This window comes from Monocercomonoides exilis (genome assembly GCF_001643675.1).
Source record: "Monocercomonoides exilis strain PA203 chromosome Unknown scaffold3-2548433, whole genome shotgun sequence".
Taxonomy (NCBI): domain Eukaryota; phylum Preaxostyla; order Oxymonadida; family Polymastigidae; genus Monocercomonoides; species Monocercomonoides exilis.
The window spans coordinates 1,700,460-1,715,902 of record NW_027150548.1 but is presented as its reverse complement, the minus strand read 5'-3'; the positions used below and the strand labels follow the sequence as shown (position 1 = coordinate 1,715,902).

General features: G+C 35.4%; 2 protein-coding genes across 2 annotated transcripts; both read right to left on the bottom strand.

Annotated features, from left to right (window-relative positions):
* Positions 1-8,710: 8,710 nt before the first annotated feature.
* Positions 8,711-9,364, bottom strand: MONOS_16980 (uncharacterized protein; the record flags this gene model as incomplete). The annotated part of the gene is made up of 1 exon (XM_067869860.1): positions 8,711-9,364. The coding sequence occupies one exon, from the start codon at positions 9,362-9,364 to the stop codon at positions 8,711-8,713; it is 654 nt and encodes a 217-aa protein (XP_067735363.1).
* A 3,207-nt stretch (positions 9,365-12,571) lies between these two features.
* On the bottom strand, positions 12,572-12,991 carry MONOS_15567 (uncharacterized protein; the record flags this gene model as incomplete). Its single annotated transcript, XM_067868453.1, has 1 exon — positions 12,572-12,991. The coding sequence occupies one exon, from the start codon at positions 12,989-12,991 to the stop codon at positions 12,572-12,574; it is 420 nt and encodes a 139-aa protein (XP_067735362.1).
* Between the last annotated feature and the right edge of the window lie 2,452 nt (positions 12,992-15,443).

Below are 15,443 nucleotides of genomic sequence, written 5' to 3'. Positions count from 1 at the left end.
ATTCCGCATTTCTCAACTGCATCTTCTTCTTCATCTTCTTCTTCTTCTTCATCTTCAGATAATCCCCTTTCATTCAATCAACCATCTTCCTCATTTCTCGATTTACAAACACAAAATTCGCCTTCTCACAATTCACTTGCTCATTCAGCGACAAGCACGCCTGTTATGAATCGCATAGCCAAAAACACACAAAATCTTCTTCACTCAACCATTTCTTCTTCTTCTTCTTCTTTGACTCAACCTATTCCTCTTCTTCGTCTCTTTCCTCTTCTTCTTCAGCTTCAACTTCATTCTTCCTCATTCATTCGCACATTGAAACAGCATCTATCTTCATTTCAACAATTGTGATCCTCCTTTTATTCTTCAATGTCTTCTTCGATGAACATCAAAAATAATATTGAATTTATCATTTCGTTCAACTTCATCAAATTCATCAAGAGGCATTAAAATCTGCTCAAATAGGAAACGCAAAAGAAATATTCACACTTTCACAGAATTTCAGCCGGACCTAACACGGCAATGAAATGTGAAATTTTGATCCAGAATAGCCGAACATCAGGCATGCAGCAAAAAATAGAGATTGCCTCTGACTTTTTGGTTTGGAAGATGAAAGAATTCACCGAAAACATAAAGAACAGGACAGGATAGGATGTTTGGGATGAATGATTATGAGGATGACCTTCGACAAATTTCACAGCATCATGTGCCTTCAACAGAACGAGAGGATGATTAAATGAGGAGAACATAATTGATTAGAAAACAAATAATCGAAGGATAATTCTATGAAATGAGAGATTCTGCAGCGCTCAAAAAAGGAGAAATGGAAGTGATAAAAGAAATTGAAGGTTTTGAAGAGATTGTTGCTATGCTTGAAGAAATGCATTTTGAAGAGAAGAATAATAGAAAACATTTATTTAAGCAGCAAGCGGAATTTGCATTTGATGAAAAAGATAAAATAAATGAAGAAATTTTGAAGAAATATTTTTATTTGAGCTGACGTTAAGGATTTTGAAAAAATTAGTGATGATATATACGTCAGTTGAAAAAGCTATGAAAGCTCATGAATTTTTCTATGACATGTGAATTGGTGAAAATGAGAAAATGAAGGAAAGGAAAGAACGTAAGAAAAAGTTTATCATTTCCAGTGATTATGGTATCAACCGCGCTGAAAGTGAGTGTTTGAGAAGGAACAAATGTTGAGGTGAGGAGGGTGAGGGAGGCGTCTTGGAGGAGGGAAATGAAGCCAGTGAGGGCATACTCGATGGTGGCACATGGGGTCTGTTGGGGTCTGCCACAGACATCAGCATCAGTTCCATTGTTGGCAACGATTTTGTTCTGGGAAATGAGGGGAAGCCAGCCATTATACACAGCGTTATCATCTTGTCCATTATTATACACTCTTTTAGTTGGGGTTGTTGAGCCACAATTCTCAAATGGAGATTGGGTGATTGCATTGCCACTGAAGAACACATCGTTTCCCCTTCCATTTGTGGCTGTGTTTCCATCGAAGAAACAGAAAGTGATGAATTTTATTCCATTCATCCAAGAGTAAGTTCCATCAAAGTATATTCCTGCTCCGCCATAAGTGGATGATGAAGTTAACTTATTATTGATGAACTGACACTCAACGATTGAAAACAGGTTGGGCTTGCTATTCGGAGGCCAATGAAATGTGAGAGAGCCTGCAGAATCACCACCAGAGTTTGCAATGCACTTGCATTTGGTGAATAAGAATTGACCATTTGATGGAAAATCGCCAATCCAAAAATACCAACCTGTTCCATAAATGCCCTTTATATTACAACCTTCCACTCTGTTTTCTGAGAATGAATAAACAGAATTTGATTGTGACCCACCAATACAATTTGCTCCTCCATGTAACGCAAAACAACTTGTGAAATTAGATTTAGCAATGTTGATATTTAACAAACCGTTACAATATAATGCTCCACCATGATCACTTGTTGAACAATTGTTGAATGAGCAAGAAGTGATCGATAAATTTGCGTTTGTGCAATTGACTTTCAGAGCACCTCCTTGATCATTTCCGCTATATGAATCATTCCATTCACACCACTCAAAACGATGGCTGTTAACATCAAATGAAGTCAATCTTCCAGGTGATTTTCTGTGAGTTTCATTTCCTTCATATACAACAGCAGCATTTGATGAAGAACGTGTTTGGTGAAGAAAAGAAGTGTTGAAGGTTGAGAAAGAAGTGGATGGGCTGTTGAGGTTGGGGAGGATGGCACCATCGATGGGGTTGTGGGTGTGGATGAAGATGGTTGAGTGGATGGAGAGGGATGAATGAAGGGAGAAAGAGGGGATTGCATTGGAGTTTGTGTTGGTGAAAGTGGAAGTGGAAGAGGAGGAAGAAATGGTTGAGATGAAAGGATTGAGTGAGTGGGAGGGAAGAGATGGAAGGGTTGAATGGATAGAGAAAGAAGTCGAATAAATGAAAAGAAGTTAGGAATGTGATGCGTTTCATTGAAACAACTTTTATGTTTATGCTTTGAACAATGAAGATTTTTAGGAACATGGAAAAAGCGTTTTTTTAATAACTTTCACATTTTATCTGGTTGTATTTTATTCAATAAAAGCATAAAAAATAATTCCAAATAATCTATCAATTCTCATTTCAATATTATAATGTTGTTTCAACACATTGTTTTTTTATTTTCCATTTATGCATTTGAAAAACAGCAAGACCATGTTTTTTTTGAAAAATATGCTTTTGAAACGCTTGTCTTTTAAAAACAAAGCATTTTATTTTTTTGTGAATTATATATATATATATGTTATTTAATTTTTTTTTATATTTTGAGAAAGAAACTTCCTTTAAAGATTTCATTTTTTAGTGAAAAAAAATTTTGTTTATACTCAGAATTTTCTTTTAAAAAATATTATAAATCTGATTCACTTTTCATTTGATAGAATATTTTTATTTTTCAAAAATTCATATTTCAAACAAAACAGAACATGGCTGATCCTTTTTGATATCATTCTTTTGTTCGAGTTTTGATCAAATTTTTCATCTCAATGGGAATTTTGAAAAAAATTTGTTTCTGCAATAACAACATCATGAACAACATGTGAAAACAGTTAAAGTTCATTTTTTCAAAATCAAATTAGATAAATATTTTGTTCATAACTCGAACGAATGTGTGATTTCTAAAAGGATCAGCCACATTCTTTAGTTATTTGATTGTTTTTAACCTGAATATTTCTTTCTTTCTTTTTCTTTCTTTCTTTCTTTCTGACTTTCCTTTTTTTTTTTTTTTTTGGAAAAGTCTTTGAAGAACACATGAATGACTCATTTTTATGAAATGAGAAAACCAAATTTTTATTCTTTGATGCATATAAGTCAATTATTTTGTCTTTTTCTTTTCTCAATTTTCATATTGTGATTCATTTTTCAATTTGCATTCAACAATAATTATTTGTCCACACATATTTTTTTTTCCCGAAAACTCACAAATGTTGAATATGGAATATAAATGTTTCTCTTTGAATTCTTGATAAAAAATGGAACATTCTCATCACATATCACTATTTGTTCAAACACTCTGTTTTTTTTGCTTTTTGTTTAAAAAAATTTATGTGATATTTTTTTAAAATCAGAATATTTAACGAAATGTGGATTATAATAAACTTTCAATCATTTGGATTGATAATTCTTTTTAAAATAAAAGATGAACACCAAAAATAATTCTTAGCCGTAAAAGATTCAATCGAAGTTGAAAATTTTCTATTGAAAAAGAAAATGTTCAATTAAGAAAATGTTGGGAAAGATAAATATTTTTCCATTATCATTGCAAACAATTTCCGATATGTAAGGCAAAATTTTTTGTTATTTGAATTTTGTTCCATTCTTCTCTAACAAATATTGCAAATAATTACCGAAACAATTCAGTAATTATTTGCATTGTTTCGGTTGATTTATAATGAAATGATTGTTGAAAAAGTTTGGAACAATTCTCAGATTTTTTCATAATTGCAAAAGTTTTGCTCCATGTTCGTGCAGTTGTTTTCTGCGAATGTTATATATCACAAACCAAAATAAACTCAATAATACACTCGAAAAGAAAAGAAAAGAAAAAGAAAAGAAAAAGAAAAGAAAAAGAAAAATTTGATCTTATTAAAATAGAAATGAAAATTTTGCATTTTTGATGTTTAAAAGAAGAAAGTCAATAATGCAATATTCATTCTTCAAAAATAAGAAAAAAGGTCAAATTTTATTTTTTAATTTTCTGAGAATTAGTGTTCTTCGATTGAGATGAGATAATAATTCTTTTTAATTTGTTTTTCATTCCTATTTCGCAATTGTTCAAAATTAAGTTTAAAAAATATCGAAAAAAAGATGAAATATGATTGGAATAACACATATCATTATATATCCGCAACAAAATTTATTTTAACTTTTAGTGATTTTTGTCAACTTTAAAATAAAAATGAAGTTTTTCTTCGTTTCGACTTTGCTTAATAGTCCTTCGATTCTGTTTGAAAGTTTTCCGATTTTGAATTATTTTTTGTGCACTGTTATTTTCAAAAATTATTGATGTTAAACTTTTTCATAACAATTACAAACTCTTCAAATAAAGTGTGTATTTTTTGGACCCATCATTTTTGTATTTCTTTATACCTCTGTGACATGGCAAAAGAAAATTGAAACAATGACAAAATGACTGACACGATATTTATGATTTGTCAAAAAGTGTTATTTTTAACGATTGAACGATTCTTAATAACAATAAAAAATAATATGATAATCGAAATACAACAATTCTTTTTATTCTGATAAAGTCGAATTTTAATTTATATGATCAAGTTCCCAATATTTATTTTTTTCGACACGAAATGTCAGTTGAGGAATTTTTTGTCACAATTTGTCATTGATAGTCACTGACAGTCACTGACAAAAGAGAAAAAGACAGATATTTCAATTTTTATCAACAGATTTTTCCCAAAGCTCTTTTCAAAGCTTTTCAATAGATTTCACGAACATTTGCATTATTTAATTTTAATTTTTCTAAACAATTGGAAAAAAAAATTCTTTTTTTGTGACAGACAAATGTTTTTAGAAATTGTCATGTTACAGAGGAACAATTTTTTTGAAGGAAAATTTGGATTATTTCATGAATAATTACAAATTAGAAACGAAAAAAAATTTAACAGTTTTTTTCATCTCAATCGAGGAATATTTTGGATGAAAAAAATAAATAACAATTTAAAAATATGAGATATTTCTTTGGAAAAGAGATTTTTTTCATCTGATTCCAACAATTTGTTATATATAAAACAAAATTTGCAAAGGTTTGTTTTTGTCTGTTCGAAATTGTTTTCCCCTTTAAATGTTATTTTCATTCATTTTTCAAAAATAACAAATCTTTAACAGAAACTCATCTTTTTTTTTAATTGACTTATAAGAAAACCCCACGTTTCTTATCCCTTGGTGACGAGCTGACTTCTGACTCCACTTTTTGTCGGTTGAACGAAAATTTTCAAAAACAGTGTCTGAAGAATGAATTATGCAAATCAAATCAAAAGAATTACAAGATTTAATTTTTGTCAATGATGAAACAATTAAACAGAACTTCAGAATATATAATACCACTTTTTTGACGGAATAAAATTTAATATATCCAAAAAAAAGCAACAGGATTGCACAAATTGAAGCTTTTCACAATTGCATGAACAATTGAAAAAAGAACAATAGTTGCTTTTCCAAGAAAAATACAACTGTTTGGGCATTTTGTGTGCAAACATGCAACTTCATGCTTTTTTGTTGAAAAAATAATGAACGGTGGTAGAAATATTTGAGGTTAAAAAATACGACAAATTGATTTCAATTATTAAAGTGCGTGATATGTCACAAAACATTATGTAATTATATGATAATACATTTTTTGCAACTATGAAAATCTGATTTAATATAAAATCTCAAACGAAATAATAAAGTTATGAGTGAAACAATTTTATTGTGCTTTGAGCAAAAAAAGCTTGAAAGTTTGAATTAGCACCCACATTCTATTGCAAATAAAGAATATTGAAAAAAGTCATAAAGAAAATATTTTGAATAATGTTTGCATGAAAAAAAAAAAAAAAAAAAAAAAAAAAAAAAAAAAGACAGAAGGGAACTGTGATTTATAACAAACTTCATAGATTGAATAATACACTCGATTGAATTTTTAATTCAACGAGTTTCAATGAACAAAGTTAAAAAAAAGTTTTTATGAATCATTTGAACAAATGATATTGAAATATAAAAAAAGTCAATAAGAAGATACAAAATTAGTTGTGAACAGTACAATAATATTGTTGAATACAGAAATAGATTTCTTCATGTTTTTGAATTCCATTCACTGAAATGTTTTTATTTACGATTTTTTCTGGATTTGATAGTTTTGGTATCTTGATGATCAATAATAAATCTTCCATGAGTTTTTGGCCAGGTTGAAAAATTTATAACATCTGGATGTTTTTCAATCAGAAAACACAAGAAAACAGAGAGACTCAACGAAAATAAAAAAATACAATTTTACAATGGAATGACTTTTTATTAAAAAAAACTTGAATGAAAACACATTGACGTGACAGAAAAATAAATGAAAAAATGAAATCAGTTCAAAATTCAATTAATTCATTTTTGACTCTTGAATGTTTCAGTGTTGAAAACTTTGTGACAGAAATAGCTCAAAAAGATTAAAAATGAGTCGATAACAAAAAAATATTTTTGTGTAAAAAAGAAACAAACTATTCAATAATAATTACATTTTTTATCCTAAAATATAATTTTTGATTATCTTTTGAAATGGTAAGTTAAAGAACATCAGAGAAAAAAGTTTTGAAAGTGAAAAACAAACAAACAAAAAAAATATACATGAAACTCTGAAATGTGAAATCATCAAACATATTCAAAGTCATTGGCACAAAATATTCATTGGAAGATAAGAAAACAAAGTTGTTTTGTTCTTATAATCAATGGAGTTCTTTGTAAGGAAAAAAGGCAATGAGAATGCTTAATGATAATTCATGGATTTGTTCCAATGGATATTTAACATAAAAATATTTGAGGTTTCTGTCGAATAAAAAATTCTTCCTCAAATAACTTACACATTGAAAAACACATCGTACATTTCGTGCTCTCTCCCTCTTTCTTTTCATATTCCATCGCATGCTCATCCACATGCAACTTTTCAAAGAAAATAACTCATTGTCGAAACATGTTCTTTGTTTTTCATTTTCAATCTGATTAGAAATATTGAACGAAAAAGTTTGTTCAACTCAAATAAATTTCTGTAATGTATCTGTAATTGCATTCTTTCTCCATCCACTCATCCATCTTCCTCCATGCCCACAACCCCATCGATGGAGCCATTCTCCCCAACCTCAACAGCCCATCCACTTCTCTCTCTGCATTCAACACCTCTTTTCTTCACCAAACACGCTCTTCACCAAATGCTGCTGTTGTTCATATTGGAAATGAATCTCAACGAGAAACACCTGGAAGACTGGATTCCTTTGATGTTAACAGTCATCGCTTTGAATGGTGCGAATGGAATGATTCAAATAGTGGAAGCGATTGGGGTGGAGCACTTTATGTTGCTTGCACGAATGCCAATCTCACAATCATTTCTTGCTCATTCAATAATTGTTCAACTGATGATCATGGTGGAGCGTTGTATTGTAATCTTTCGTTGAAGATTGATATTTCAACATCCAATTTTACAAATTGCTCTGCGTTGCATGGAGGAGCAGTCCATACAACAAATCCACAGCAAAATTCTGCTTATTACCATTCAGAAAACAAAGTCGAAAATTGTTCAATATCTGGTTGGTGTGGAACTGGTTGGTATTTTTATATTGGTGCTTTTCCATCAAACGGCCAATTCCTGTTTTCCAAATGCAAGTGCATCTCAAACTCAGGTGGTGATTCTGCTGGTTCTCTAACATTTGCATATCCTCCAAACAACAAACCAAATCAATTTTTGATCAATGATTGTCAATTTATTAACAACAACTTGACTGCTTCTTCTTCTTATGGAGGCGCTGCTATTTATTATCATTCAACTTATTCCTGGATGAGCGGGTTTAAATTCATCACATTCTGCTTCTTCGATGGCAACACTGCAACTAATGGCAGAGGAAATGATGTGTTCTTTTACGGAAGTGATATCACCCAATCTCCATTTGAGAATTGTGGCTCAACAACCCCATCAAAAAGAGTGTATAATAATGGACAAGATGATAACGCTGTGTATAATGGCTGGCTCCCCCTCATTGCCCAGAACAAAATCGTTGCCAGCAATGGAACTGATGTCGATATCTGTGGCAGACCCCAACAGACCCCATGTGCCACCATCGAGTATGCCCTCACTGGCTTCATTTCCCTCCTCCAAGACGCCTCCCTCACCCTCCTCAGTTCAACATTTGTTCCAACTCAAACACTCACTTTCAGCGCGGTTGATACCATAATCACTGGAAATGGCACAACTGCCACCATCATCGCCTCCAGTGGCATTCCCCAACCACAAAACTCACATTCACACTCATCACAATCAACATCATCATTTTCTTCATTTTCATCGTCATATTCATCATATTCATCTGCATCTTCTTCACCAGATCCATCTGCCTCGTCTGCCCTCTTCCAACAGACACAGGGCTCCCTCACAGTCTCTGCCCTCGCCATCGCCCACAACTCCTCAAATCAAATCACTCCCATCCTCTTCCACCTCTCCGGTAACTCCCCTTCCCTCAATCTCAACACAACCACCATCACCGGAACAACCTCCATAACAATAAAAACTCCCCTCTTCTTCCTCACTGCTGGCTCCCTCTCCCTCAACCACACAGCAATCACCAGTCTCACCCTCAACAGCCAGAGCATCTTCCACCTCACCTCCCTCACAACACCCCTCACTCTCAACTCCTCCAACATCACCCACATCACCTCCACAGCCACTCCAGCCAGCTGTGCCCTCTCCTCTGCCACCTCCCCTGCCCTCTCCCTTTCCCTCGCCAACTGCACCATCACCAACATCGACTCAGCTCCGCAAAACCAACAGACTGCCACCAATGGCGGATGCATCTCATTCGCCTCATCTGCCCCTGCCAACTCATTTTCTGTGAGTGACACAAATTTCTCCACCTGCTCTGTGAGCGAGGATACAAGTTCTGGAGGAAGAGGCGGTGCTCTCATGATCGAGTACAACGATGATTCAGAAGTGTCATCCACAACCTTTTCCATCACCAATATCGTGTTTTCAGCCAACAAGGCCAGTGTCGGAAGAGATATGTATTTTGTGTGTGAATCCCTTGTCGCTTCTGTGAACGAGTCTTCCTTCGCCTTCATGGGAAACATCACTCAGAAAGACAACTCGGCTGTTGGACATGACAGAACAGAAGCATTCGGTGATTGGAATATCGATTTGTTTATATTTCTCAACGAGCACACAGCTGACAATGAATATGCGAATGATCATCTTGGCATCAAAGCAATGAATTGCTGGCTATCAAAGATGCCCTTCAAGAGCACACGCAATGCGATGTGTCTTCTGGAGAAGGTGCAGATCATAAGGCAGAAATCATTTCATCAGCTGACTTGTCGGTGAATTTATGTGCAAAAGAAGGCAAAGTCGAAGAAAGATGGGGAGATGGCACACAAAATAGAAGAAAATATCTTATATGTGCATTTGATGAAATCAACATTGCTTGTCGGGCATTTATTCTCTTCTTTCATAGAATTATCCATTAAATTTGCCTTTTCAAATAAATATGTTTCCCTCATCGTTTCATCTTCTCCGACATATTGAAGGCGTGTGACGTTGTGCAACCTGCCGAACGCTATTTTTGAGCTCATTCATTTCATAAAAGAATTGCTCTAATACTCTTTCTTTTTAATCTGCGCCTCTTTCAGCTTCCAAATAAAAAAAGGCAAAATCGTCCTCCTTTTTCGATTGCAAGTCTGCTGCTCTGCTTTTCTTGATTCGAAATCATATCTATTCTTATTTAATTTCGGCTTACCTTCCATCTTAGAATAAATATTAATCTTGGCTTTCTGAAAAAAGGTATAGGCAAGTTTTGGACTTGAATTTGAGGAAAGTTGAGCAATTTAAAAATTGCAATATTTTTGTTTCTCCTTGAAGAAGGCGTTGAAGAAGAACAGAACAAGAATTAAAAGACTGATTTTGGCCCAAATAGACTTTTTATCACAAATAACTTGAATGGAAATATAAATTATACAGTTTTTGATATGTTGAGAGGAGGAAATGCAAATGAAACAATTTTTGGCTCATGCGGTATTTCTACTGACAGAAAATGCATAAATGTTTCCGAATGAGGATGCTCTGCCAAAATGTCAAGCGAGAGGGAGCGGCAAAATAGTCAAAGATCGATGAACAAGACGAACAAGACGAACAAGACGAATAAGACGAATAAGACGAAGACGAAGACGAAGACGAAGAAGAAACTATAGGATTTGAAGAAGATGAAGGAAATAATGAGGAAGAAGAAGAGATAATTGAGAGATGAACAATCAGTCAAATAACATTTCTGAAGAAGATGATGAAAACGACTTGTTTGATGCTGTCAGTTGGTTAAATGTCACATTTGATAAGTTGACTTAGGAAGTGATAAAAAACCCCAATCACATATAATATTGGCCAATTAGCATTTATTTGCCAATGAAGATTGATATCCTCAGTTCATTGGCAAACTTTGTGTGGTTTCATTGCCTTTCTCTTCAAAAACAGAAAAATAATGGCGTTTGTTGGTTGGCTCTGAAAATACAAAAGGCATCAAAAGAAGATGAATACGAAGATGAAGAGGAAAAGGAAGAAGTTGAATAAGGTGAAGAATATGATGCAGAAGAAGATTGTTCTGCTTGTTTTGATATTGATGGTGATGAATGAGATGACAAAGACGAAGAAGAAGAATGAGAAGAAGGCGAAGAAGGAATGTTTTGCACAGAATTTGTCCGTCTGAGAAATTGAAGCTTTTGAATTGCATTTCTCCGAATGAGAATGTTCTCATTGGCTTATTTTGGAATTCATGGGAAAACTATGATGGTTGAAGGAATTAAACAGCAAGGAAAAGAGGCAGACATTGAAGGAAGATTATGAAGTTGAAAAAATAGTTGAAGGAGTTGAAAAAGAAATAATAAGAAAAAGATGATGATGAGGAGGAAGAAGAAGATAAAAAAGAGGAAAAAAATTAAGAAGAAGAAGAAGAAGAAGAAGAAGAAGAAGAAGACGAAGAAGACGAAGAAGACGAAGAAGACGAAGAAGACGAAGAAGACGAAGAAGACGAAGAAGACGACGAAGACGACGAAGAAGAAGAAGCAAAAGTAGTTCAGTTGATGATTGAAGGAGGTGTGGATGGAGTGGAAGAAAACAAAGGAGTTTCTTTGAGATGCGAAGGAGTTGTAACAAACGACTCTGGGAAAAAGTTGATTGGCGTGTGCTCATCAATCGTTGATTCCGTTGAAGAAGATGCTGCACAGTTTGGAAAGTCTGTTAATGTGGAAGAAGGCGAAGAAGAAAAGGAAGAAAATGATGATGATCATGATAATGAAAATATGAAAAAGTCGAATATGCCAAATCATATTCAATCTCATTCTATCACATTCAATCCTGCTCTGTGTGTGTGTGTGTGACTGCCACAGCATGTCGAGCAGCTTCAGTTGCCTCATCTGAAATCCCACAACCAGCAGTCGACAGCAACAAGACACCAAACAGCACAACAAATTGTCCCTCCTCTCCTTTCCTCTCCTGAGTCTGTCAACACATTCACCCAGCCACAAGCAGATTGTCTTCCTCATTCCCAGCGTTCAGAAACAGCCTGCTCCTCTCCCACAAAAAAAAAACTGCACCCAGCCAACCTGCTGCTCCAATCACATTCAGACAATTCAAATGTTCACAAGAAAATAATATCAATCGCTTCGCGTTCCAATTCCGAGCAGCTCTCCTCAAAAAATGCTTGTTCCATCATCTCCTGCAGCTCCTGCGCTGAAGACTCGCGCCCAATCCAAAACTCGTCTGAATCCTGCAATTAATTCGCATCTCCTGCTGCTTCAGGCGCTTCTCCCCGGCTGCCCATCGCTTCCTCTCAGCAGCAGCGTCTTCCCCATTTTTTGAGGCATTTCCCCTTCAGCAAGAAGATTTTTGATGCTATCACCAAAGCCTGCCTCAGCCACAATCAGCAAATCTCACTCAATCGAGGCCGACTGGCCAAAAGCAGCAAAACAAGCTCCAGAAAACATAGCACAGAACAAAACCAAACTCTCTCCAGATTGCACTCAAAATGCATCGCTTCTCCAATGACAAGCAAAATCGCCCCAACAAAATTAGCCTTCCTGCCTGAAACGTCCCATCCAGCCTCAAACATTCGCTGATCGCCATCCAAAAATAAAAAAAGAAAAGAAAAGAAATTGTTGCATTTCTCCGCTTCTTCCCATCGCACACTCCAAAAAGTTGCTTTTCTCGCTCATCTGCCCCTCCTTCCCCATTTTGTTTGCTTGCTTGTTTGGCCTCTCAATCCATGCTGCCCCTCTTTCCTCGTATTTTCTTCTTCAACAGCAAAATAAAAGCCCTCGCAAATTCGTGCAGAATCGCCATGCATGCGGAGCAAGTGATTCTCCTGCTGCCAGACTTGCCTTCCCAGCACATCCCTTGCCGTGTCCTAACAAAAGCAGAGCATTCACATTCGAACTGAAATTACCCTGCGACAATCGCTTTGCTGCTGGCACTTGTGCTCCAACAGCATCAGCAGCTCCAAGCACCCGCTCTATTGCGGTCGCTTTCATCGCCACAACACTCCCTTCCAACGAAGCGCTTTCAGCAACCGCTGCAGCTGCACCCCGCCGGTTCCAATGACAGAATCTCCCTGATCCAACATTGCAGGCACAGCCCTCAATTTCGAACTCTTTTGCGGCAGGTCTAATGGCATCATCCACTTGCGCCTTGGCAGTGATCCCATCGTCCAGATGCATCGCCCTTATGCCTCTCAAATTCGCATGCCCCAAGGGCTCATCCCCCCGAGGTTAAATCGATCCAGAACAACTCTTTCAATCATTTCCTTTGCGCGCTGCTTGTTCACCAATCACAAAAACGAATCAATTCTTAGAGGGAAATTTTTTCAATAATGATTTTACAGCAGTAATCGAACTATACATTGCATCGTCATACACGGCTATCTCATTGCCGAGTGCACAAATTAATTCTTCACAAGAACGCAAAGGTAAACCTGATTCGAGGATGGCCCGCTTTGCTTTGCACCCATGTTAGAGAAAAAAGTGGAGCAATATATCTCCAAAGCCAATCCCCTTGCCGGCGATACAAATAGCATCAGTGACGCCATGACAGAGGAAAGAAGACAAAGACAGCACATTCAATGAGACAGAAGAATTTCAAGCATAAAAGCTTCTTCTCAAGCCCAAAAGTGAAAATGTTCTCATAGAATTCATTCATTGCACGAGTAATGCAGTTGTAAAATGTAATGATCTCCTTGTTGCGACAAATCAGCATCCGGATCTGCGTTCTCACACAAAAACTATCAAATTAACCGCTCAAACAAATTGAAACTCATGCCACAAAAACAGGGCGTCTTCCCCGCATGTAATGATTTATGCTCTTGCAAAAGGAACCTGTTTGCTAGCAGTTCATATTTTCGTTCAGAGACAGCTCGTTTCGGACAAAACTTGCCCATCTGAACTTCTTAAAAGTTTTCCTTTTACACACTACTTCCGCACACTTGCCTCACACAATACAATTTTGTTCATTCAATTCTATCGCAATTCAATGCTGCTGTCTGGTCTGAAGCATCAGCCAGCTGATTTAAATCATTCCGCGCAATGCCCGATTCGTTTCAAGGTTCAGCGCATCAGCTTTCACGAAAAATATTGATTCAAATTATGCATTTCCAGATAAACAGAGAAAATCATATTATGCGCGTAAAACGACTCAAAACTCGCATAAAAATTCAATTAAGTATTTTGTATTTGATTATGGTTATAAATGCATCATTATCGAGCAAAGCTCTGGAGCTATTCGTCGCAAGATTTGTTAATAATTATCTGCAACAAATGAAAAGCAAATATTGTTTTCAGAATCAATGGAACATTCGTTATGAAGAAAAATGGATTATGATCATCAAAATACTTTTGTATTGTATTTCCGGTGGCTGTTCGGAATGGGGTCTATTTCGTTGGTTATGTCGAAACAACTCATTTTAAAGCTAAATGAAACATTAACATATGTGCTTGTGAGTTATTTTTCATGCTTTGTTGCACATGAATGGAAACTATTTTTCTGCAGAATGAATGATGCGTCAGCGCAAAGCACTGCACCTGTACAGCAATAGACGAAAGACAATGATATCCTGTAATTGTTGCTAAGATCGCATTAAAATGGGCCCAGAAGAAAAATTTGAGGATGGAAAGTCTTTATGAATGGTAATTATTCAGAATATTGGAGAATACGAAATAAAAGAGAGGAACGAAAAATATCCATTTGAACATACGAAAATGATACATTTTATGTTGAAGGTTATTTTTGTACGATGATCCAGATGAATATTCTTCGTTTTGGGATCATATATTTTCAAGCTGGATTGAGCAAAGAGAAAAAGAAAAAGAAAAAGAAAAAAAAGAGAAATGTGGAAAAGAAGAAATTCAAGAGTTGTGCGAGATAAATGAAATGCTAAAACAGTCAAGCCAATCTGAAACGAATATTGAAAAGGGATAAAGGCCAATTGATAACTGCAAAGAAAAATAGAGGGAGCAATGATAACAAAAGGAGAATAAGTTAGAGAAAATGAAAGAAGGGAACTGCTATTTGCGAAGAGCAAAACAAGTGATTAAAAAGGTGATGAATTTGATTAAGACAATGAGCAAGGCAAGGGAATGTTTTGTGTTTGCCTGTACCAAACAAAGACAGCAAACAGCAGTATCTGCTAAATTGACTGCTTATTTCATTCATTTGTTCTTCGACTTGTTTGCCTCAGCTGTAAATCCAATAAAGCAACAGGGCTTGCAAACGCAGTTGTCTGACAAAAACAAAAGGACCTATTTTTGCAGAGCGAAACAACGGAACAGGAAGCAAGTTTGAAGGGGTAAAATCCGCCTTCGAGGCAACCACGATTTACAAAGCATGGCAGAGTATTCCAACAGAGAAATGATTCATTGCAGCAAATAGACATGAAAATGAAAAAGGGAGAATTGCAAAAAGAGACGAATGACAGGGCATCATAAGAGAAAGCAAAGAAGAAAATGGAAATGTTGGCTAACTTTGTGATGCAAATGAGAAAGAAAAATGGAAAAGATGAAGAAAACTTCCGAAAAGTGGAAGACTTGAGATTGATTCTAAATGAGCAGAAAGCAACAGAGCAAAATACGATGAAGCGAAATGAATGCAAGCGTGGTGGCAACAAAAAATGAGAAATGA